Below are 23,458 nucleotides of genomic sequence, written 5' to 3' on the forward strand. Positions count from 1 at the left end.
CCATCTGGCATGCAAAATCCCCTGATTTAATAAACCGGCTCTATTAAGTTCTGCTTCATAAAAAAGATAAGTGAAACTAAATTAGAGTTTGGATGGCAGATGGCAAAAGTAAGAATGCATGACGCCAATACTGCTCACTCTCGGCTTTTTCTTGTAGATGGTGTTAGGTACAGGGTGTTTCTTTTTTAAAAAGCAGAAACTATGCAAAAGGGATGAATCATGAATCTCACTTACAGCGAGTTGTTTATACCTGGTGGAGTAAAATAAGGATTATCCAATTTATCCAAGCTGAGCTGAGGTAAAAAAAAAAAAAAAGAAATCCCTAAAAAGAATTTCAGTTTTGAAATAAAACTGCATTTCTCGTGTCTGGTAGATATAAATAAAATAGATCCACCATCGACATGCAGGATAGCATTTTGTATTTTGGAGGCTTTTGATATGGACAATGTGGCTCATTGCCCAGGGTGGCATTGAGCCACCCTGGGGGCAAAATTGCTGTTTGATTTGTAGCTTCTGTTTTAGCACTTCTTTAAAGGGTCACAGTATATCACAGTTTGGCAAGACACAGGAGATGAGTTTAATCATCACTCGCTCAAAATCAAAAACGTCAAACCTGAACTGGATCATTCTACACTCCACGCAGATCCATATAAAAACTGAAAAAGCAAAACTATTATTCCTATATTGTAATTAAATACATACATTATAGGCTTTACATTATAGCTTAGATTGTTGCAGCACACAAAAGTCAGAGCTTTCTAAGGACCACCACCACCTGTGACATCTTCCCACATCTAAAGAGTTGGAAGATCCAAAAAGAAAAATCAGTGCGACTCTGCAGGCAGCACCGTCTACCCTCTACCCTGTGCTTGGTCTCCATGGTAACTTCATTTACAGTTTCTGGTTTTGACTAAGATATAGCACAGAGCCAAAATTATCCCTGAATTTGGGGGTGCAGTGGAGGTCTGCACGTATGGAGCACGTATGGAGGTCTTAGTCCTCGACACGGACGTCACAGATTGGAGTCCTGACCCGATAACCTTTGCGTCATGTCTCTCTCTCATTAATCACTTTCCTGTCAATTCACTATCAAATAAAGGCTACGAGAACCAACAAAATCTTTTTTTTTTTATATCCCTGCATTCCTGTTTTCATGTGACTGGGACAGCTCAGCCACAAAGTGGTAGGTCATGTAAAATCACAGAGCAGGGTCATTGTACAGAGGATTGTCCAATAGTTACAGACCTCAAAACTTTTCACTGTCCTCTGATTACCTCAAAAACAGTGCAAAGAGAGCTGGTTTCCAAAGCAGATGATCTGCATTAAGGAAGCTGCACCATTCTGACTTTGCGTCACCAAGTGCGAAGAATCAGACGCAGTGGCGTAAGGTAAGCCACTGGTGGACACTGGAGCAGGAAGACATGTTCTCTGGAGTGAAAAATATTGTCTGAGAATCTAACATAGCACAGATTTGTCTGCTGCCAGGAGAACAGCACTTGCCTGATGGCATGGTGTTAAGTTTAAAGTTTGGTGCAGAAGGGATTATGGTGTGGGGGTGTTCTTCAGGAGTTGGACTAAGCCACTTAGTTCCAGTAAAGTAGGTTCATATGTGTGAAACTAGATGAGTTCATACTGTTGGGAATACAATATATTTTACTCAGGGACCTGAAAACACAGATAAACAGGGAGAAAATACCACGGTTCAGAGCAAGTCTTTTCTTTGCGGGAATCCAGTCGCAGAAGAGAAGTTGATGCTGTTTTGCTCTGGACTTATATTTCTCTCACATGGCAGGTGAAGACAGGTTTCAAATTGTTTGTTCTTGTGTATGTGCTTCACGTAGACGTGCATCAATAACCTGCTGTCAGAGACCTGCGTGTAATTCAGCGGTGATGTTTACTCTCTCGCAGGGAACTCTGGGACTCTTTAAAGGTCTGAAGTTCATTTCTGCTTTAAAATTCCTACAGGGATCGAATGTGAGAAAGTTCTCCACGGATGTAACCACATGTACAAATCTTCAGTCGACCTTACGATCCTTTACATGTTTACATCAGGGTTCTTCTAACATCCATCTCAATAGCATTTCCTGTCATAAAAAACAATAAAAGAAAACCAATGCACTCTGTTTTTCTGAAAGCTTGTAAAAGCCTTTGTAAATAAACTCTTGTGTGGTTTGCATTCTAACGTGAGGAGCATTTGATGCCATTTCAGTGTATGCCTAAGTGGAGTCTTTGGAAAAACTGGAAAGCTGAAGAGGCTCTCATGTATGAGGTGATACTCCACTCTGCTCCACTCATCACAGAGAGGCTAACGACAGACAAATGCTAATGTATGTCCCAGCATCTGTTGGCCCAGAAAGTCACATGAATGTAGGGGTGTGTGCGTGTGTGCGCGTGTGTGTGTGTGTACGAAATCCCTCTCATTCACGCATCATGGCCTTTAAAGAAGGTTGCACAACCCAGGTGGCAACACAAGCTGGCACTGCCATCCAACAGCGCTCTAACCTCAACCTCACCTTCTCTCCATTGCATCTTCCATGATGAACACTAGAATTTACACCGGCAAAAGTGTTAATAATTCTTGATTGTTTTCACTTTGTTGCGTTACGATAGCACAAGTTTAGTAGGTCGTTATGACAGATCACGACAAGTAGCACTAAAGGAAGCATTATACATGGGAAAAGTCCAGTTCAAGCAATTGCATTAGAAGTCTACTTTGAAACTAGAACTACTAGAAAATGAAAGCATAAAACTACCAAGACACGGCTGTCCCCCTAAAATGACAGGTCCGGCATGGAAGAGCATTTTCACAAAAGCTCAATGGTTTCTCTGGAGGAGCTGCAGAGATTTGTAACTCTACAATGCTGGGATTTATTGACAATTTTATTTTTAGATGAAATGTGCCAAAAGAAGTCCCATCTGAAGTTTGTCACATAAGTCAGTAAGGAAGATGGCAAACATGTCAAAGAAGGTCTGGTAGTTTGTTGAAACTGGTACGTACATCTTTTTGCTCAACATGTAAAATATAATATATAATCCTTCCTGACCTTTAATGGTTGTGGCAGTATCAAGCTAAGAAGCTGAATGACTTGGGGAGACTGAAATAAATAAAAAACTAACAAAAAAATCCTAATTTGCTAAAAAAGGGGAAAAAACAACAACAAATCACTTATAATCCCAATAAAATACACCAAAATGTGTAATTGTAATGTGATAAAAAGTGAAATTGTTTAAACAGTATAGATGTTTTGAAGGCATGGTGATTTTACCCTTCATAATCCTACTCATGTGTTTGGTCATTGTCATTGCCATAGTGCCTTCCTTGTTCCTTCACACTTTTCTGCTCCTCCTTCCTCTCTTCCTCCTCCCTTCCTCCTCACTTCCTTTCATATTCCATTAGTCTCAACGCTGTCTGCACTCAATCAGCATGAGGTCAATTAACCCTCAAGAGGGTAGACATACGGAGAAGGCAAATTAACAGTTTGGCACAAGCTGCAAAACACAGTAAATGTAGAGGCAAAGATGCACACCAGGCCACTGGCTGGGAGACAAAAACTAACAAGATGTGAGCAGTGAACGGAGAGTATGTTTTAAACAAAAGGTAAGGATCTTTGAAACTCCACAATAATCTCTCTCTTGCAAAGTTTTACTGAATATTTCTCTGCTGACGTCTTGGGGAAAAAAATCGGCTAAATTGGAACAACTATGATAGAAAATGATCCTTCACTGGCCTGGTTTATCTTAGTTTAATGCACATTTTGATCCAGTTTTAACATTTAATCTTCTTGAATACACAACTATCATGAATGATAATGTATCTGATTGACCTTAAATACAATTCAGTCAGACTAGAGCTTTGGACACATAGTCAGGCGACTATGTGTCACTTGTGGTTTTTTTTTTTTTTTTTACACAAGTGATCTGCAAAGATATCTTTAAATAATGGGTGGCTGGAGGCAGATTGTATGAAACAAAAGATTAAAATCTTAAAACAATTACATCAAACAGAACTAGAACCAAATAACAAGAACCAAAAAGCAAAAGACAAAACACACACACACACACACACACGCACACACACGCACACGCACACACACACACAAAACAATTGGGAGAGAAAAGCAGGTAACTGAAACAAATCCAAACCGAGGAAACTTGTTAACACATAACATGAACCAACGGCAACTATTGAATCTGAAATGATCAGAAGCACAAAAACAAAACCATGGGACTAAAAAGATGACCAAAAAAATCCCGAAAGGACTTACAGGGAACACCTATTCAAAGGAAGGGGAATTTTGTTTATAAAATAATGTTTATAACTGTGTTATCTATCAAAAGATTTAATAATAAATAGTATTCCACAAACAGGTGTAAAACAACTCAGTACAATTTGGATATGCATTGTATGGGTGTTCTCAGCAAATTTGTAACAATTGTGATAGAAAATAGCACAAAGGAAATGTCCGTTGTATTTAGCAACTAAATGTCTTCCTCGTTTCCCATGAAGTACTTACAGCAAGTCACAGCCAACATACATCCACATTTCCTGCAGTTTTCCTCTCACCTCTGATCTTCTTTGTCTTCATTTTTGCCTCTGCTTCGTTAATTTATTCTCTCTCTGAATAAACGTTCTGCTCGGGAATCAAAGAGAAAGCCAAACGGGGAGAGTCAACAAAGCCCCACTGGAATAGCTAAGAATGTATACTCAAGCAGAATGCAGAACTTGTGATTTGAAGGAGACAAACTGCGGGAGAGAGCCAGGCTGGAGCTAAAATAGATCAATGTTTTATTCGTCAGAGCTAATTAAAGTTAAAAACTTGAGTGTCAAATTATTATGATGTATGCGGTGGAATAATAGTTGTGCTCTTCAATATTTCTTCTGTTTCGTTATTTTGTTGCAATTAGAAGTCTATGCTTATCAAAAAATATTATTTCACACAATCTTTTCCTATGGGAAAATTCACATCCTGTTACCCTAAACGTGATAATGTCTGTGGTATCCTTTGCAGCAACAATTACTTGTCTGTGATACCTGGAAGTGAGTCTTTAATATTGTGGCTAGGGTTGTGCAATATCAGAAAGTCACGCAATAAATGGTAAAATTAGCGATGGTGGTATGAGTTGAGATATATGCCTCTTTTCTTTCCTCTGTCATCTCTGCTTCCTACCCTTGGAGATCAGTCTGGTGTGAGCATCTTCTGCCTTGAGTGCCTGTCTATGTGGGTAAATATTACATTAGCATATAAAATTCAAGATCATAACATTTGAAATATTAGCCAACAGTTTTTCTACTTCAAATAGTGATTTTCAGCTTGAGTATTGCACACACTGACATTTCGATAACAATATACTGTGCTGCCCTAATTTTGTCTCACTCATTTTTGTAGAGTTGGTTAAACTTAGGAAGGTTTCCAGTCATGACCATAAAATCACACCAAAGCATCTCAAATGAACTTGAGTGGGACTTTAACCTATTTTTGAACAATTTAGAAAATGTTGTTTGGTCTGCTTTGGCACTTGAGCTTAAGGTTACAAGCTAATAGTCTAAACATTATCCTTCAGGATTTTCTACTATAGATTAGGATTCATGGCTCCATCGATTAGCTGTCTAGCTACTACAGCAGCAAAGAAACCCCAAACCATCATATGATAGGCTAAATCTGATTATTTTTTCTGAAATGCTGCTGTAGTATTAAACCACATTTAACAGTGCTTCCACTTTCTTAAGACTTCAACTTTTGTCTCGTCAGTCCACTGAATATTTTCCTAAAAGACTTCAAGATTATCAAGATGTATTTTGGCAAACGTATGGCAAGCCTTTCTGCTGATTTTAGTCAGAAGTCTCCATGGATACAATTTTTGCCTGGTCTCTTTCTCATTGTTGAATCATGTGGGTGTTTAAAGTGCTGCATAAATAAAGCTGGAATGGCATGGGGCCGTGATGTGTTGCTTGTTGAGATCTCTAATTACTTCATGGCAAACACAAGTCACATATGCCACAGTGACTTGTGGAAATCTGAAAATCTCTTGTTGCGAAAGCACCAGCAGCACTTTATAGAACGTAACCAGCTCAATTCAAGTAACTAAATCCTCTCAGTGCATTGCTGGAACCAAGAATATCCATATGATCGCTGAAGGTTATTCCAACCATATCGACTTATTTTAGGACGGGGCAGGAAGAGCAGACATTGTGCTCATTGTGCGCTCTTATATTGTAGTGATTTATCAACAAAAATCTCAGCTAGAATATTATGAATCTCCTGAGTGAGAATTAAAACAGTGACAGGTCAGTGATTCTGTTACTATTTGGTAAAGTAAGATGGTAAATTCCTCTTTTAATTGTATATTTCAAGCCTATTCTTAATGGGAGAAGCCACTCAGTCTCGCAGGAACGGCTTCTTTCTCATCACAGCAGCATATGAGTCCCTTCTCGCCCCTCATCAATCCTCTCCTAATCCATATTCTACAGCGCCATCCGTCCCTCTGCTGTGCTGCCTTTCTTGTCTCATTCTTTTCCCTGTAGCACTGGCACATGCTTGGGATCACGTCATAATCCCAGTCATTCATCATCATTCTACCTAAGAAGAAACTGCCCGCTTCGGTTTCTTCTTAGATTTATTCTTACATGGACTATATTTCTTGCTCTCACGCCGTGTCTTTGACATAAATAGATACCAGCAGGGAGAAGACAAGTCCATTCAGAAGAGATACAGCACAACAGTAACCGGAATGAAAATCAGTTTTCCAACGAGATACTCAAGCAAACTAACTAACTAATAGCATACAACAGATTTTCAAAAAAAAAAACAAAAAAAACTATTAAATTACCTAAGATTCCCCAACTTCTTGATATTTTTTTGACTTCTTTTTCTATCCAATCATGTTTAGATGTATAATCCACAGCCTTCTGTTTATCTGGGACTGGGTCATCGAGGTAACATGGATACTGGATGTGCCTCTGCCCAGTGATGCTCTCCAGCTCCTCTGGGTAATCCCAATTTGTTCTCGAGCCAGGAAGAATATACACTATAAACCTTCCAGCAAATTCTGGATCAGTGCTGGAGTCTCTGAAGGGAGCTGCTCAGGAGACGCCTCCTTCAAATCCTCAAACAACTTCAGCCGACCTGTTTTGATATGAAGCAGCAGCTCCTCTCCTTATTATAATAGCTGTAGCTGAACACACTGGTTACATCAAAAGGCTTGATCAAACACTTGACTGACCTCTGACCCAAACACTGACCCCCTGATCCTGATGGAGTAATATGCTTGTATTCTAATTGTGAACCATTACCTCAAAATAAGAGTTAACAGTAGTCTATAATTAAATTAGAATATTTATGTCCAGGTTTTAACATTCAGACATTACGATGATTTGCTGTGATTTTTGTGTTTTTAGTATAAAACCTTATAAAACCAGTCCAGATTTTTCTAGTGGGTATCACAACGCTGTATACTTGCAAACTTAATTTCACCAAACAAAGCCAGGCTGATAGCAACTTGATTAAACTTTTCAAAGCAGACAATCCCTCAGCAAGAAACACTTCCACGTTTCAACATCGTCAGATCTCATTGCAGTGCAATGTACTGTAGCAAAGATTTTAATCAGAAGGACAAGAACCACTATTGTTACTATTGAAATAACTAAAGGAAGACTCAGAGAGAACACCAAGAGTGGCTGTTTATTTGTCACATGAACATTTGTGGTGCCAACATAACAGAGGCTATACTGTGTAATTCCAGTTGCTGTGAATAACACGTTCCTCAGTGTAATGGTGAAGCGGTATTACCATCTCTCTCCACGTCCAATTCTATGGTGTTGGCTTCAGTAATCGTAAGCCTCTTTCACAAATCATTTCTGTCGCAAACCCGCAAAGACAAGCCCTGAATGACCTCTCTCTGGAAACTCAAAAACACGAGTTAAATTGGAGATATCCCACATATTTGTGGTTTTCAAAAAACAAGCTGGTGGGACAGAAGCACGCATAAAATCAATGTCCCCGACTCCCCCATGCCATTTCTTTTTTTTTCTTCAAAACAATGGTGGACAAAGTAAGTGTAGTTATCCAGGTATTGAGCAAGCATATGCTTCAAATTCAAATTGTATAACTCACCTTCCTACATCACATGTCTGAAAGGATTTTGAGTGTTGCTAATATTTTAAGCCCTTCAGCTGGTTGGTCATAGACTATAAGTCATCACTGGATTGGTCTTTGACCTGCAAAGAAGTCAGCCGATGTGGGTGTGTTAAAAACCTCGCTTGGCGAGTTGGGGGCGTGCAAGAGGTGGACTGATGTCTAACTCTCTCGCTGCTATGAAACACGTGTACACGGCAAAAAAGCGACACAAAAACGTCTTGAAGTTTCTTGTGAAAGGATCCAAAACCTTGCTGTGAAAGCTGCATGAGAGGATTTGGGTCAGCTAAGATAAGCCTGGTTACTGTACAATTAATGAGTTGACAGAAATTAACATGGGAGATCCAGGAGAGTGCAGTGTAATCAATCCCGGCGCTCTGGACTTTATCTAGTGTCTCACCTTCTTCTGGTCCCTCCAACGTTGTCCAAGTTTGGCACCCAGACGGTTTGCAGCCGTTGCCCACTGCGGTGCGAGCCGTCGGATTCTGCGCTTCATGAAGCTCAGAGACTCTTTTCCACCGCCGACCTGATCCAGCAGAACAGAAAGGTCTGTGCGGAAGGCAGCCTGAGAAAATGATGTAAATTAAGATTAAATGAAACGATAAATGAGGCAGGAGTGGTAAAAGTTAGGCTACAAATGCTGGAAGCGCCACAGAAGCTGGAAATATTGTACTTTTCATGTGTGAAGTGCTGAGTTCTCAGCCAGAAAAGCAGTGAAAATAATAGTTATTGTGGTCTTTCAAGGTAAATCTTCCTTTATACAATGACAATTCCATAAAGCATGAACCATTTGGCCACATGCTTCTCATTTCAGCAGAGAGAGACAGGCAGTCGCTTTCCACCAAACATTAGAGAATTATTTCAAGGGAGAATGTGACCTTGCTCACTTGGCAGCTGTAGTTTCCCCTGTCACTGAAAAATATGGAAAGATGTCTCAACGCAATCCCATGCATTTATAACTAAAGCTATAAACAGTCAAGATTTCTCTCCGCAGAACAGAACCATGACTCAGTCCCATACCCAAGAGTACTGTAATCCACAATGCAGCTATCAGGGTCACCTGGTGGAAAGGAGACTCTAGGTTTCATCTTCTCTGACACTGTGCTAAACCTTTTCAAAACACGTTAGTGAATATGCAATAATGATGACAAAAATGACATGATCAGCACTGAGATACGTTTTTGTCCTATTTGTCATATATTCATGTTGCAATACAATGTAGAAAACTGATTAAATGAATGAAACGGAGAGAAGAACTACTACAAACTATCCACAAACTTTATTACATACACCTGTTGGACTGCTTGATAACAGTAACAGTTGGTCTGCTAATCACAATAAAGAAACTCAACGCATTTGTGCAATCAGATGAGACAAAACCTATGTTATTCCATAAATAAGAAAGGTGAACAAAGACAGTTCAGACGTGCTCGTCTTAGCATTCAAGAAACTGCAGATCTCTTATGATTTCCACCCACAACCCTCTCCGAGTTTCATTGGAAAAGGTTTGAAATATCATGGTGAGGAGGAGTTGAAGGGAGGAAAATATCTTATTGATGTGAGAGGAGAATGTGTAGACTGGTTTGAGATGATAAAATAACTTTTTCTGACTGAAAGCAGATGGGCTACAGCAATAGGTGATATCAAGTAGGAGGAATTTGCTAAATGCCAGAAAACTCGGCAAGACCATTTTTTTTACTTTTGTTTTTGTAACTTTCCTCAAATTGAAAAAGTTTGCAGATATTTGGCCAGTATCATGGAGCCACGTTTTCTGGCATTTAGAAAACAGAAATAATTTTGCTAATTATAACTAAACTAAAACCAGACATGTTTGGTCCGATTTAACGTTAACCAGTGAGAAAGAAAATATGTTGTGTCTTTTTTATTCGGTGCATGTAAATATCTGTTTTCAACTGTAGATGTACAGGCAAAAGTGGATTAATATGCAATAAACTGTCTGGCAAATCAATGTTTACATCCATGTAGTTTATTTTAAAAGTTTGAGATAATTTTAATCAGCAATAAAGTGCAGAGCTTTCTGTTGTTTTAATAAAAAGGTAATTTATTAGTAGCCAAGAGATAAGATGTTTTTTTTTTTTTATTTCAACCAAGAAAGATGGCTATGACCTTGCAATTGGCTAACATTGGGTGTTTTTGTGTTAATATGTGTAGAGGGATGGCGCTAATCTGGTCTTTGACCTCAAAGTTAATGTGGAGGAAAATAAAAAGAGGGGGGAGGATAATGATGATGATGCAGATCCAGCCTGTATTAATTAACAGTGAGCAAACAGGCTCAGAAGAAGGTTAACCGTTATGCAGCCGTGAGGTCAGACTGCTCATCCTCTTATTACTCCAGAGCATCTTCAGAGGAAAAGGACTCAACCTTGTTTGATTTTTACTACATAATTAGCTTCTTTTAGCATTGATGAAATTCTCTGCTGAGACAACTTGTTGTATTTTTTAGGGAAGATTGTGCTGAAATGCTAATGCGAGGCCTTAGAAAATTTGAGCAGATGGTTGTGTGGATATGATGATTACAAGGAATATGCAAACTTTGTTGGCAGAAAATGGCTTTAACATAACAACAGAGCAGCTTCTAGGGGTTATGTGGATATTTAGGATTTTGGATGTGACAATGCATAAATTACAACTTCCTTTCTCTAAGTTGGTATGTTAATGAAATATCTGTGTTTAACTCAATGAAATCATTCTCAATGGGCACTGTAAGTTTTCAGTTTTTAGTAAAAACAAGCCTGAAGAGAGATGTCATAAAATGTAAGGTTTAAAAATAAAACAAGAAACATTTCACAATTCCTGGCAATGCTTTTAAAATGGCACCAAAATGAACTAAACTTTAAATAAATTAAAAGGCAATTTATTCCAATGATTCAATTCAGAAAGCAAAGCCGATATCTAGATGTGTATCACAGTTTTGATTTCCTTTGCTTACAGCTAACCCCCGACCCCCAAATTCTGATTTTAAGAAAATGTGATTACCAATATGATTAAAAAAAAGTAATTTTTAACAAAGGAATAATTTATACTGCCTATATAATCACAGGGAAGACTGCTGACTTAACAGTTATCCAGCAGACAGTCATGGGCATCCTCCACACAGAGGCTGAGTCCTAAAATGTCATCGCCCCCCAAAAAAAGGGCTATTCACAGTGTGAATCCAACAAAATAAATGGAAGGGAAAATGTGTGGTATGCAAAGATGCACAAACAGGAATAACTGCTGAGTTCGGTGGGTGCTGTGACTGCAGTCAGCGCTTAAAGAGCCATCACACAGAGATGCATCCAGAAAATGGGCTACCTCTGTCACATCTCTTGTGTTAAACCTGCTTAGCTAGAGATGTCAGAAGTGTTTTCCCTGGGACAAAGAGGAACAGGACTGGACTGTTTCTCAGTGGTCTAAACTCTTTTTTAAAGTAAGTTTTCCATTTGATTAAGTTGCAAAGTCAGGAGAAAAAGTTTGTTTTCTTGTTTGTTAGTGACAGACCTTTTCAATAAGATGTTTAGGATTCAATGTTGCTGGGTTTCAGATAATGTAGCACCACCCAATGCAGATGAAGGGCAGAAATTAAATGTAGCCCATTTATTTATGTTGATCCAGCATCAAAATGCCTAAAATCTGTGTCCTGTACGATTTTCCAACCGTTCTAATAGAGAGAAAGATAAACGTTATTTTCGTGTTTCGAAGGTAGTTAGTTATAAGGGAGTTAATTTTTAAAAAACTCACCGAAAAAAGAGGAGAAAAGTGGATCAACAATCTACAGCTAAAAACAGGCGGTGTGAAAACTAATAATGCCAGGAGTTTGAAGAGCCAACTCTCTAACAGGTAACGATCGCAGCGTTTAAATTCTATTTTGAGATATTTTATTGGACAGTTACTTAGAAAGACAAGCATTCATATGTAAGGTAAGATATATTATTTTTACGCCGTAGCTTGGTTGTCTCCTCAGAGTGCTAATGTTGTTAGCAGCTAGCTCAGTGCCGAGTCACGGACAGAAAATGTAATGTTTATTCAATGGGACTTTCATGCTAAAAAAAATAAATAAAAAAGAAGCTAAATAAATTAAATATAACCTACACAGCCATACAGTCACAGTGAGCAGTGACTGTTCCCCCACATGCTTCGTGTCTGGCCATGAAGCATGTGGGTTTCTGTAGATCGGAGCAAATCGTTGACCTACATTGGACCTGAATCCAGCATCCTACATCGACTCAACATTAACATACAACTCCAGCATGAATTTGGGTTTACTAAATAAACCCAAAGCTAAATAACCCAAAGCTAATAAACCATTAGAGCCAAACTCATATAAATAACATGGGTTAGTTCATTGTTAGCGATAGCATCGTTATCGTAGAACAGGGGTGTCCAAAGTCGGACCTCGAGGGCCGGCATCCTGCATATTTTAGTTCTCTCCCTGGTTTAACACACCTGGATCAAATGATGGCTCATTAGAAGGCCTAAAAGGAACATTGACAAGCTGAAAAGGTTGTTACTATCACCAGGGAGAGAACTAAAACATGCAGGATGCCGGCCCTCGAGGACCGACTTTGGACACTCCTGTCGTAGACTAATTACTTAAAATAGCACAACTCACTACTCACCTGGCAGAAACAAGTCGACAGCCATTTAATGCTTCTTTTGATCCTAATTGCTTGACCCAACTTGATGCTAAATGATTGTATTCTCCAGGCTTTTGAAAGCTTTCTTCTGGCTCATCGTATAATATGAACTCTGCAGCTCCAGGTAGTTAGTTATGTGGATCGCCTCGACACCCGGTAAATTATCAAGATTATAAGAGAAGTCTTCTTTACCGGGGTAATACGCATCACATCCAAAATATACGTATATTTTTTCGAGATGTCTCGTCTGTTTCAGCCTATTTAGTGCATTAGCGTTCTCACTGTGTTCAATTTTGCTTTGTTTTGAACCGGAGAAATCCACTTCCGGACCTCCATCTGCATTTCGCGCGACATTCGGGTCACGTGCCTGAAACCCAGCAACAGTAAGCCACATATCATGTATTCGGTGTCATTCTTTTGAATGTGCAGCATAAAGCTATAATGTCAGGTGCAGCTTTTAGATGGCAGCTGTGTTTGCTGCTACACTGATGTGGTAGATCGACCATAATCACTTGTGAATTTATTGATCACCAGCCATCATCTGGCAGTCTTCACAGGATCTTATTATAACTGAATATATTTGTCATTTAAAGCTTATTTAAAACTCTCTGTAGCAGATTACTGAGTAACATGTCTGGCAGCTGTTTGAGAGTGGTGTCCTTACTTGTCTCTTGGGGGATTTTGTCTGCTGTGTGTGCTGAGTGGGGGTGCTTGTGTGGTTCCTCCAGGGCAGTGGGGGGCAGAACCACTCCACTTCACTCAGGTAGATGAGGAAAGAACAGTCTGAACCATCGACACCGTAGAAGGCGTAACAAGGGTCCGATGTCCACCGAGCACGCATCCACTGGAGGACGGACAGAGAGAACGTGGATATGTGTGAATCAGAAAATTATTCTGTACTCACAAACAGACCAATTTAAACAATTGATGGCCAGTATGATGACTTCAGTCAAAAGCAAATTGAAGTCAAATCACAAGGAGACCAAGAACACAGGACAAAGGGAAAAAAAAAAAAAAAAAAACTGAAAGTTAGAAAGACAACAATATCCTAGAGCGCCATCTTTACTTGGGTTGTGACATCATCAGTCTCTACCACATTGTTTGGCCAATGCACAGTGATGCAGAAATTTATAAAAAGCACTATAATGTATGAACTTACATCTACTTTTCCAGGGCACTCTGGAAAGCGGCTGTCCCTTGGTACTTCACACTGGCTCGCAGTGCCATCTCTCAGCACTGAAAGAAACACAGAGAGAAATTCTTCTTTCAGATGGAAAACAGAGATCTGTTCAGCTCCATACATCTTTCCATCAACTCAGAACAGATGCTGCCACCACCACGTTTCAGTGTGAGGATGAGGTGTTCACGGTTACATGCTGCATTGATTTTCCAGCACACAGCATTGGTGTTCACAAACTATGGAAGTGACATCTCATCGTTTCCTTCAAACAATGACTTTTTCTTGTTATTTAATAAAGGCCAATCTCATGTTGCACCTGAACCACACACTTTCCATGACAAGGAGACAGACTTTGATATTGTTTTATGACATAACTCTGATTTAAATAGTTGTACTATCAAAAGATTCTCCAACCTTCAGCACTACTTTGTGTCACTTTGTAACATAAATCTCATTAAAATACATTAAAGGCCGAAGCTGCAACAATGTAATTGGCTCATGAATGATGCTCGCAAACCCAGGAGCAATGTTTCTTTAACATTATGATTCACAGTGACATAGGTCTTGAAAATCTTCCTACTTCTGTGAATTGTCTCATCTGCTCACTATTCAAAAGGTCCACCATTAGATGTTGAGTTTTGCTGCTGCCAGCTGTTGCAGGCGTTTCACCAACAATTATGTCTGCACACTTAGACTGCGGCCACTGCATTAATTGCTTCACTGACTTAGTTAACTGCTCTTCTGCAGCTGATGCCAGTAAAACATAGGAACAGTCACAGAGACACAGACATGGACTCATCTTGGTGCTTCATCATCCTCAGTGTTTTCCATCCCCCCTCTCTCCTGTCTCTCTAAACCAACAACTTTCCTTTGACTCATATTCTGTCTGTTTCCATTTGCTTAATGAAAAAGAGAAATTCCTCTACACAAGTCTTCCACGGTCTGCCAGCAGGATTTCAATTCATTTGTGATTCTCTCCTGTTACTGAAAACACACACAGAGACTCACTGTGTCTGCAAATATGATTACAGCAGCAACAATTGAAAATGTGGTCATTTAACTAGATAAAGGCTTTAGTCCTGTCCCTGCGAGCCATTACACGAAAAGGGAAATTTTTAACTGCGCGTTCCAACTCCCGCTCTGCTTCCTCTCCCACATGCCAAAGCACGAGATGAATAAACTGCCACTGAGCCGTATGATAAAGTCTGCCAGCAGGATTTCAATTCATTTGTGATTAGAGAAAGGAGCAGTATTTTCATTTTGCCATGCGCTATTGTCTCCGCAGACGCAGCAGGGGAAAACAAAAGGAGACGCAACTCTCATTTATTCTCAAGTAAAGAGTTACCCCGAAGAGAAAAAGCAAAGGAGAGGGGGAGGAAATTCTTTTCAGTGTTATTTAGGTTTTGACTAAAAATGTTGAGAAAGAAGATAAGCACTGAATGACAGAAAAAAGCAATGTCAGTGTGTCTTATTTTTGGTGATTTACTAAAAATGCTACAGCAAATCGTGCCTCAAATTTGTAACCGCGAGTTGCCATTTAAAACATGTCAATGCTATGTAACATACATTTGCATATAATTTCGTTACCCATTATTTTGCTGAATCATTTTCATTAAAGCAATATCTTAGACTTTATTAGCTCTAGCACTTAAACTAAAATATGCATCCAGTGTAGCCAAGCTCAGAGCCTCCATCCATCAGGAGAAATTTATTATTGACATAAATAAATGTCGATATTACACTCGTTAATGACCGATTCTCTGTACTGTGCAGCTCTAGTCCTTGCATATTTTATGACATTATGGAGATATAAAAAAAATTTTCAAATTTTGTGAATAAATTAATTAAGTTGTATGTTTAATTTTATGAGGACTTTATCATACACACTAACTTAATTAAGAGCTCTGCTCTCCGTTTAGTCCAGTTAACTCTTTATGACAGACTGTGACCTAATTACCTTTAGTTGGAGTCACATAATCACATTTCCTTGCAGCAGCGTATGAGTAAAATATGGAAAAGAGTGTACAAAGCACCCCCATAGTGAGTAGATATTAACACGTGGTAATTATAAAATATTACGTAACAGGAAACTCATTTAGAACCCCAAAACACATTTTTGGGCGACAAAAATTCTTAAACTGAAAAAGTGTGAAAATGGTAAATGATGATCAGCACCCCACAAAAGACACACTATCAGATGTAATCAATGATCAATAAACCCTGTCAACACCTAATCATTTTAATCAGACTTTTTCTTTTACAGCACAAAATCAGAATTTTGGATCAGTGTTTGTGTCATGATTATGATTAGAAACACATTTTATAGAATATTTAGGTTACATTTAGAAGAGATTTTGATGCTCAAGTCCAGGATTTTCCTGAAATCCAATTTTCTTGCATGGTTTTTCATACTAATAATTAAATACAGCTGCAATTAAAACTTCTGGGAAAATAGTTTAGAGACCTCCTATGCACAAGAGGTCATGCTGGAACATTATCTACCCAAACCTGCTCTCCTTTCTATGTCACTGAGACAATAAGAAGATGTGCTGTAAATGGGCACTAAACTCTGTGATAATAGGATGCTCTACCGTGCTTCTTTAGGATCAGTATACAGGCATGAATGGTTGGAAAGAGTGCTTCCTGACAGATATCAGAAGTGATCCTTGTCAGTGGAGAAACCAATAAATAACACCTGTGACTTGTTGCAAGTCTCCCTCGTCTGCTATGAGTAACAGTGACAGTTTAGTTTTGCTTTAACCAAAGCTGACAGCTGTGCACAAATCCAGCTGGACTTCAAGTTAAGCACAGCGAAGGACAACTGTGAGCTGTGGCACTTTATGCTTTCTTTGGGGAAGATTACAGAGAAAACATACTGTTTTTCCAGATAAGCAGTAGTGTTAATATATAGTATGGATTTCTTTCTGCTTGTTTTTCTTAATCGTTTCCACATTGCAGTTTTTAGCCACCTGTGTGCCCCTCTGAGGCGCTGCTCTATTGATTGTTTTGGTGGCTGCATACACATTTGTCTGGTCTTTATAATATCTAAGAGGTGCTGTTTGCAATGACAAGCATCAATCAAAAAGTGGAGACAAATATGAGACTATAGAAACTCGGGTTCACTTTGGGTCAGTAAGAACATTCAGACACCTGAAACATCACAGTTTTACTTCATATTTACAATTAAAAATGAAAAATATGTAACTGACTTTGAGCCTTTCTGTATGATTGGACTGAATTGATTATGTTTCTGTCAATAAACTTAATGCTGATTTTGTAAAATGTATTATAAACTATGTTTGTTTGATGTTTGCATCAAAATCTATTTATTTTGATGCAAAATAAATAGAAAAAAAACCCTCAATTATTGCTGAATTGAAAAGTCTGCATCCAGTCTTGCTCCTGTCCACCTCTATCACCAATTTGAATCGTTGCATTGCCACTTCATCCATCCGATGAATCCATACTACCATACATGTAAACAAAACCTAATTTAGAATAACAAAATGTCCACAAATTGGATTGAAAAATGATGTTTTTGGAAAGAAATATTCTGCCTTCTTTTTGGAAGACAAAAGCATCAAACCCAAACAAATGCAGACGTGCAAAGGGACATTTGATTCGGTTAAGTTTGACTTACACAGCACTGTTTTACTGCACAAAAGCACCAACCAACTTCACCTCCCATACCATAATTCAATATATTTATCAAAAATTGGTCACTGGAGAGCCTGCTGCTATATGAATTAGAGGAAAATATACAACTTTTGTCACTGAAAAGATAATTGTGGCATCAGTGCAAGAAATCATTTAAAACCATTGTTAAAGCTTTCCAAAACAAATGTCAAAATCTGCTGAGTCATCCCCAACAGGCGAAGCTGCAAGCACTGAGAGGAGTGTGTGTAGACCTTAGAAACTCAGTGTTGGTACACACCATTAAAAGTGAGTGGGAGTTTGTTCAAGAGTGAGATATAAAACCAGCTTTCTTTCTCTCAAATGTCATAGTGTCAAGTTTTCTAATCTAGCTATTACATAAAATGTACAAACTTGTTGTGGCTTTCCAAAAGCTTTAAAGCTGATCTGATTTCGACGATATCAATTTGTACTACTGTATTTAAAACAAATTGATATTTACAGTATTCATTTCAATCAAGGGGGTGAAAGCTCAGACAAAATGATTGTAAAGCAATATCAGGGTTACACTGTACCTCTGCCTTGCATCATGCTACTTTGCAGCATCTGCTCCACTCTGATGGCCATGTTGGAAACATTTTGAGCTATAGCTTGGATCCTCTCCACCAGGCCAGCTGGTTGAAACCTGCAACACACATGAAAACACAGAAACATGGAGAAGGTAGTTGTTCATGTGTTCATGAGTTCATGTCTCTAAATGTTTGCTTTCTATTCTTTTTTCCTATTAGTTTGTTTCCTCTCCCTCTGTCTCTACTTCCTTCCAGCCGATTGGGTTGTGTTAGTTTTGCCAGATGTAGACTCTACACTATTGGAGCGTGAAAAAGAAATTGACTTGTATAACAGTTTCTTTTCCCCTTTTAGGATGGGAGAACTCCCATTCACATAATAAGACCGGTGTGTCCACAGGGATTGGGCTTAGAGCTTCATTTCAGTTTAGATTAAGATTAGGTTATGTTTAAACACGTAATGGTTATGATTATGGTTACTGCACATGAACACCAATCAGAAACGTCTAAAATTTGTCTGTAATGGCCCAAAGTAGCATTTGCACAACAAACTCAAGTTATTTTACAACCTGAAGAAGAGCCAACAGTTTTCAGGGAAAAATATATTAAAGATTGTCTTTTTTTTTGTTAATGAGAAAGTTTTGGCACGTGAAATGCTTTCATATTGATCGGTCTTTCCCTTAAACATAGGTTCATAACTGATTAGGTTCAGCAGCATAAATCTCCAGGTGAACTTAATAAATTGTATTAATTAGCAAGAACATCTTTGGGCATTTGGGAGCACTAACAACAACTTTATCCCCATAATCTCCTTGAATCACAATCCCACTGATATCCGGTCTGCCGTTCCTTTTCCTACTGTCATCCAATCTCCATGCTGCCCAGGTTTATTTTTCTCAGGGACTACACGTCTTCCATGCTGGGGTTTAGGAAAACTCCCTCTTCTCTTCACCAGGATGTGCATGAATGGAGAGCACACAGTGCACAGCAGTGACTGGCTATAAAATATAAAATAGTATCCCAGCACATTTAAACAGTAAATAGGGCAAAAGCCAAAATAGAAACCACAATACTTGGTGTCAGTAAGTGGATTTCCTTAACCTTACTCATTTTTTGTTTTGTCCAACAGCATTTTAGCTTAGCAACAGAAGTATAAATGTTCTTCTCTGTGTCAAATGTATAGCTTGGGCACTTTCAGGAGTGAAATTAGTTTTTCAAAAGTGAAACATTTATGCCATTCCTAACAACATTTCAAAGAATATCAAGTTGGAGATCACTGCAAAATCAATTATGTATTTTTCTCAAAGGACAAAACCTTTGCACGCTGAGCTGATCACCCAATGCCACTTTTGGACTTTCTTTGACAGGACTTTGTGCCAAATGGACTCTCTGGAGTGTCACCCTCTAATCTCATGTCTGCAGTCTGCTGCAGTGTAAACTCATCTGACTCCATAACGGAGTCGGTTATAAAGGGACACATAAAGGAAGCGAAACAGATTAAAAGACTGAAAAATGGAGATTTCACAATGGGACCTAAATAGGGCAAAAACAGAAGCCAGAAACATACTTGGATTGTGAACAGGAATATAAACTGGCAGAAAATAAAGGGAACTAGATCAACCAACAGCAGCAACAAAAACCAGGGGGAATTTTGTTTTTGGAGGAATGATAAAATAAATGGATCCTGTGTGCCGTCGTGTGGAAGCCAACAAAACGGCTTGACTGAAACATTAGAGAACGATTGGGATCAAAGAAATACAAGATTATGCATATTTGATGGCCCACTGTTGCATGCCTTATGCTGTAAAGCTCCCTTCCTTTTGATGAATGTAGACAGTTAGTTCTTTTGCCAATGGGACTAACATGGAGGAGCCAAGGAAAGACAAAAATGGCAGAATGCATGTAGATGAGGAAGAAAGATGATGGGTGTTTAGTGGAAGCGTAACAACTCGAGAAAATCAACGTTAACTTGAGTTATACAGTAAAAATACAACAAAATAAAGTGTATATACTTGTGTTTCTCTTTTTGTCAGATTTTGCTTAGGGAAGAAAATTATCAAACAAAATCCTCTGGGCAAAAAGTGCCTTATCCCAAAGGCAAATAATGACAGCAAAGACAAAGTAATTCATTAAACTCACTCTTCCTGCTCTCTGTAACACCAGCTAGCAGCTTGCTCGCCCACAGCTAGCAGGGGTGCACACTGGTTTTTGAAACGTTTCTACTGGTACCGGCAATATAGTTCAGCAATGTGACCTACAGTAGTTTTTCAGTTGGCCTGGAAAACAAAAGTAAGGTTTCAACTCTGTGACATTTCAGGCCTCGTTTACACTGAGCTGGTTCACAGGGAAACCATCATTTTGTTGCGATCCAGCCGCTTCCAGTGACCGAAGTGTCCGACACTAAAGAAACAGCACAAAATGCTTAATTTATTGACAAAATTAGAAGTTTAGTCAGCATGCCTTGGAATTTACTCAAATCTTTTAAAGTACATGCACTTCATAGTATTTCAAAAGTGACTGTGATTAAAACATTTTGTCTTTGAGCCATGTTTCATTATCCATTTCAGATTTAATTTGTTTTACGACAACGGTTTTTAAAGTGTCTGACAACAGCAACTTTATTTTTAATTTAGTCAAGTACAGAAGCAAACTAAGTAGAACAGAAAATAATTACTTTTCAGTGTCATTGCTAATTGTACTGATTTCTGTGCCAGTTCAGTTAATAATGCCACTGTATAGCAAGACGAACATTTTAGAAATGCTCTTCTTGTCATACCTTCCGGTTTAGGTTGGTCATCTTTTTTTTCTGGCCGGTTTGAAATGGTCCCATTCTTCTTTTTTTTTTTTTTTCCAGTGGGTGAATTGTTCAGCGTTCCTTGGAATGTTCAGAAGTTAAGATATTGTTTGTAAACCTAAAAGATTAAATCCACAGAGCTTGTATGTACTGTCAAAAAGAAAACAAGTCGTTTCTTACCCGAGTACCTGCAGCAAATTTATGAGAAAGCGCACGGTGCCGTGGAAAGAAGCCCTCTGGGATAAATGTTGTTACTGACTGAGCCTTCTTGTGTGCTTAAGGGGGAGGAATGGGTAAGCTCAAGGACAGAGACTGATCTTTGGAGAGCGTACATCTAAAGGGGGACTTACCAGCCTTTTTCGTAGCACAGTAAACAGTGAATCAACTCTGCATCCTTGTCAGCGCTTTCATCTCACTTGCTTATTTTCCCAGGCTCATTGCTGCCCCCCTCCCTGGCTTGTTATTGCTCTCAGTTTTCTGCTCTAACGAGTGGCTGCCCCGTGGGCGAATCGCAGGCTGGGGCTTCAGACATCAAGTTCCATTCGCTGCTACATGGGAGTGTGTCAGCAGCAATGAAGCTCACACAGAGCCGAGACTCCCACCCTGCATGTGTGCAAAAGTGTGTCTTTCTGTAAATGCACTCCTGACTGGCCTGGAATTTGAGATATTTCCATAAATCTCTATTTTCCCCATTTGCACCATTCCCCACTGGAAAAAAAAAAAAAAAAAATAAAAATCATACTTTTACCTTGTCAGTCTTACCCCGTGTACTCACACACTCTGCTGTACTGTATTCTGTATGTGTGTTTGGAAATGAAGTATAAGAAGTGGGTGATGGGAGAGACAGGAAAGACAGTCATGGTTGGGAGAGTAAAAAGGATAACTATTGTACGTTTTGACCAACTCTGTTAAAAACCCCCCAACAGACTGGATGTCAGAAGTAAATGACAGAATGAATGAACAGACTTGGAAACTTTCTGCTTTGATAACGTAGCTGCTCGTCTCAAGGGATGTCAAGCAAATCCTACCGTCCATGTCATTCTCACACTGCGAATATCAAAATATTTCCTGCTCAAAATTTTATATCAGGACGCTTAAAACTGGAACAAGAACTCCTCCAAAATAAAAGCCACACAAGTAAGGTAAAGAAAATCAAGCAACACAAAATTTAATATTGAGATTTCATCCATGTAGAATAGCCAAGTCAATGGTGCTCAGTTCCTTCCTGATATTCACCAAGAGTATAAATAAAGATTTTTCAAACATTCAGAAGAGAGCAAGTCTGCCAAAAAAAAAAAAAAAGTCAAAACACTAAGAAGAATCCAGTTGCAGCTTTGGAGAAGCTCTGGATAAAAACAAAAACTAAAATAACTCATTCATTTCTGTTTTATTTTTCTTCTTCAAACTTTTCAACGTTTTTGTGATAAGCAGTCAATACTGTTTTCAATATTAGGAGCAGTGGTGTTGCCCCGTGTGTGAGATTGCAGTCACTGCTTAAAACAAATATAATTATTGAACTGTTTTTAATACATTTTAGTGAAAGGTTAATGGGTCGAACACATAATAACCCTAAAATGAACCGGACTACCGTTTGAATTGGTAAAGTATTTTTTCCTCAGTGGAAAAAAATGTCTCCAGCTCAGGGCCCACGTTCTCGTAAGTGCAGCCCTGCTTTACACATTTCCTCAAGAATTCAAGTAGCCAATTAAGTTATCATGATCAGATCCATCATTTGCTTTGAATTGCCAGTTCCTACATTGTGTCTGAATCAGATTTTCCTTGTGGTCCATTGCAGAGGAGAATTAAAACCAAAAAAGACATGCATTGAGAAAAAGACAACAAACCCACACAAACCATGACTATTACATTCTAACATGTCCAACATCCACAGTGGATATGGTCAAGTCATAAAGTAATTATCATTGATTGAAGTTTGCTTTGAAGCTAATTACAGCTTGACTATAACTCTCTACCCTGCTCACCCTAAATCCAGTCTAAATCCCTTCAGGACAGTAAAACATGGATGCATCACGCTGGTACGGCTCTCTGACAACAGACCATTACATCCTTACTTCTCTGTAATGGCCCAAGAGGAGAACAGCTTCCTCTGCATTAAACAGCCCATTACTAGACATTGATTGCAGTTAACACCAACGTCAGACCATATTAATCGTTCCATCTTTCCGCTCTGGCGCCTCTCCGCGGATCTGAACCGGAGTGCTTATCGAGGATCATTTAACGAGGTTTTGAAGAAGCGAAAGGGGCTGCTGTCAGTGTGCATCACATCACACCTGGTGAGTTTAGTTAGGCTGTCTGGAAACAAAATTTGGAATAAAGAAAATGTTAGACAGAGAAGACGGGATGTTTGGGTGTGGATGCAGCGAAAGGAGGGGAAGTTAGATAAGAGCCTGGAGCAGCACGACTTTCCTGTCTGCACTGATTGGGACGTAATGGGGGCAATTTCCACAATCAAATACGAGAGTGATCGAAATGAAATAGAGGAATGCATGAGGCAA

At 39.0% G+C, this 23,458-nt stretch overlaps 1 protein-coding gene across 2 annotated transcripts in view; it reads right to left on the bottom strand.

Moving 5' to 3' along the window:
- LOC103150098 (alpha-1,6-mannosylglycoprotein 6-beta-N-acetylglucosaminyltransferase B-like) overlaps positions 1–23,458 on the bottom strand; it is a 143,081-nt gene that overhangs the window by 56,748 nt on the left and 62,875 nt on the right. For both annotated transcript variants that reach the window (XM_007569560.2, XM_007569559.2), the window contains exons 4-7: positions 18,158–18,267; positions 13,929–14,005; positions 13,434–13,613; positions 8,533–8,697 (exon numbers count right to left, since the gene is read on the bottom strand). In XM_007569560.2, coding sequence (XP_007569622.1) covers positions 8,533–8,697; positions 13,434–13,613; positions 13,929–14,005; positions 18,158–18,267 — 532 coding nt within the window. The remainder of the gene's footprint in view (positions 1–8,532; positions 8,698–13,433; positions 13,614–13,928; positions 14,006–18,157; positions 18,268–23,458) is intronic.

This window comes from Poecilia formosa, unplaced genomic scaffold (genome assembly GCF_000485575.1).
Source record: "Poecilia formosa unplaced genomic scaffold, Poecilia_formosa-5.1.2 Scaffold242, whole genome shotgun sequence".
In the NCBI taxonomy this organism is placed as follows: Eukaryota; Metazoa; Chordata; class Actinopteri; order Cyprinodontiformes; family Poeciliidae; genus Poecilia; species Poecilia formosa.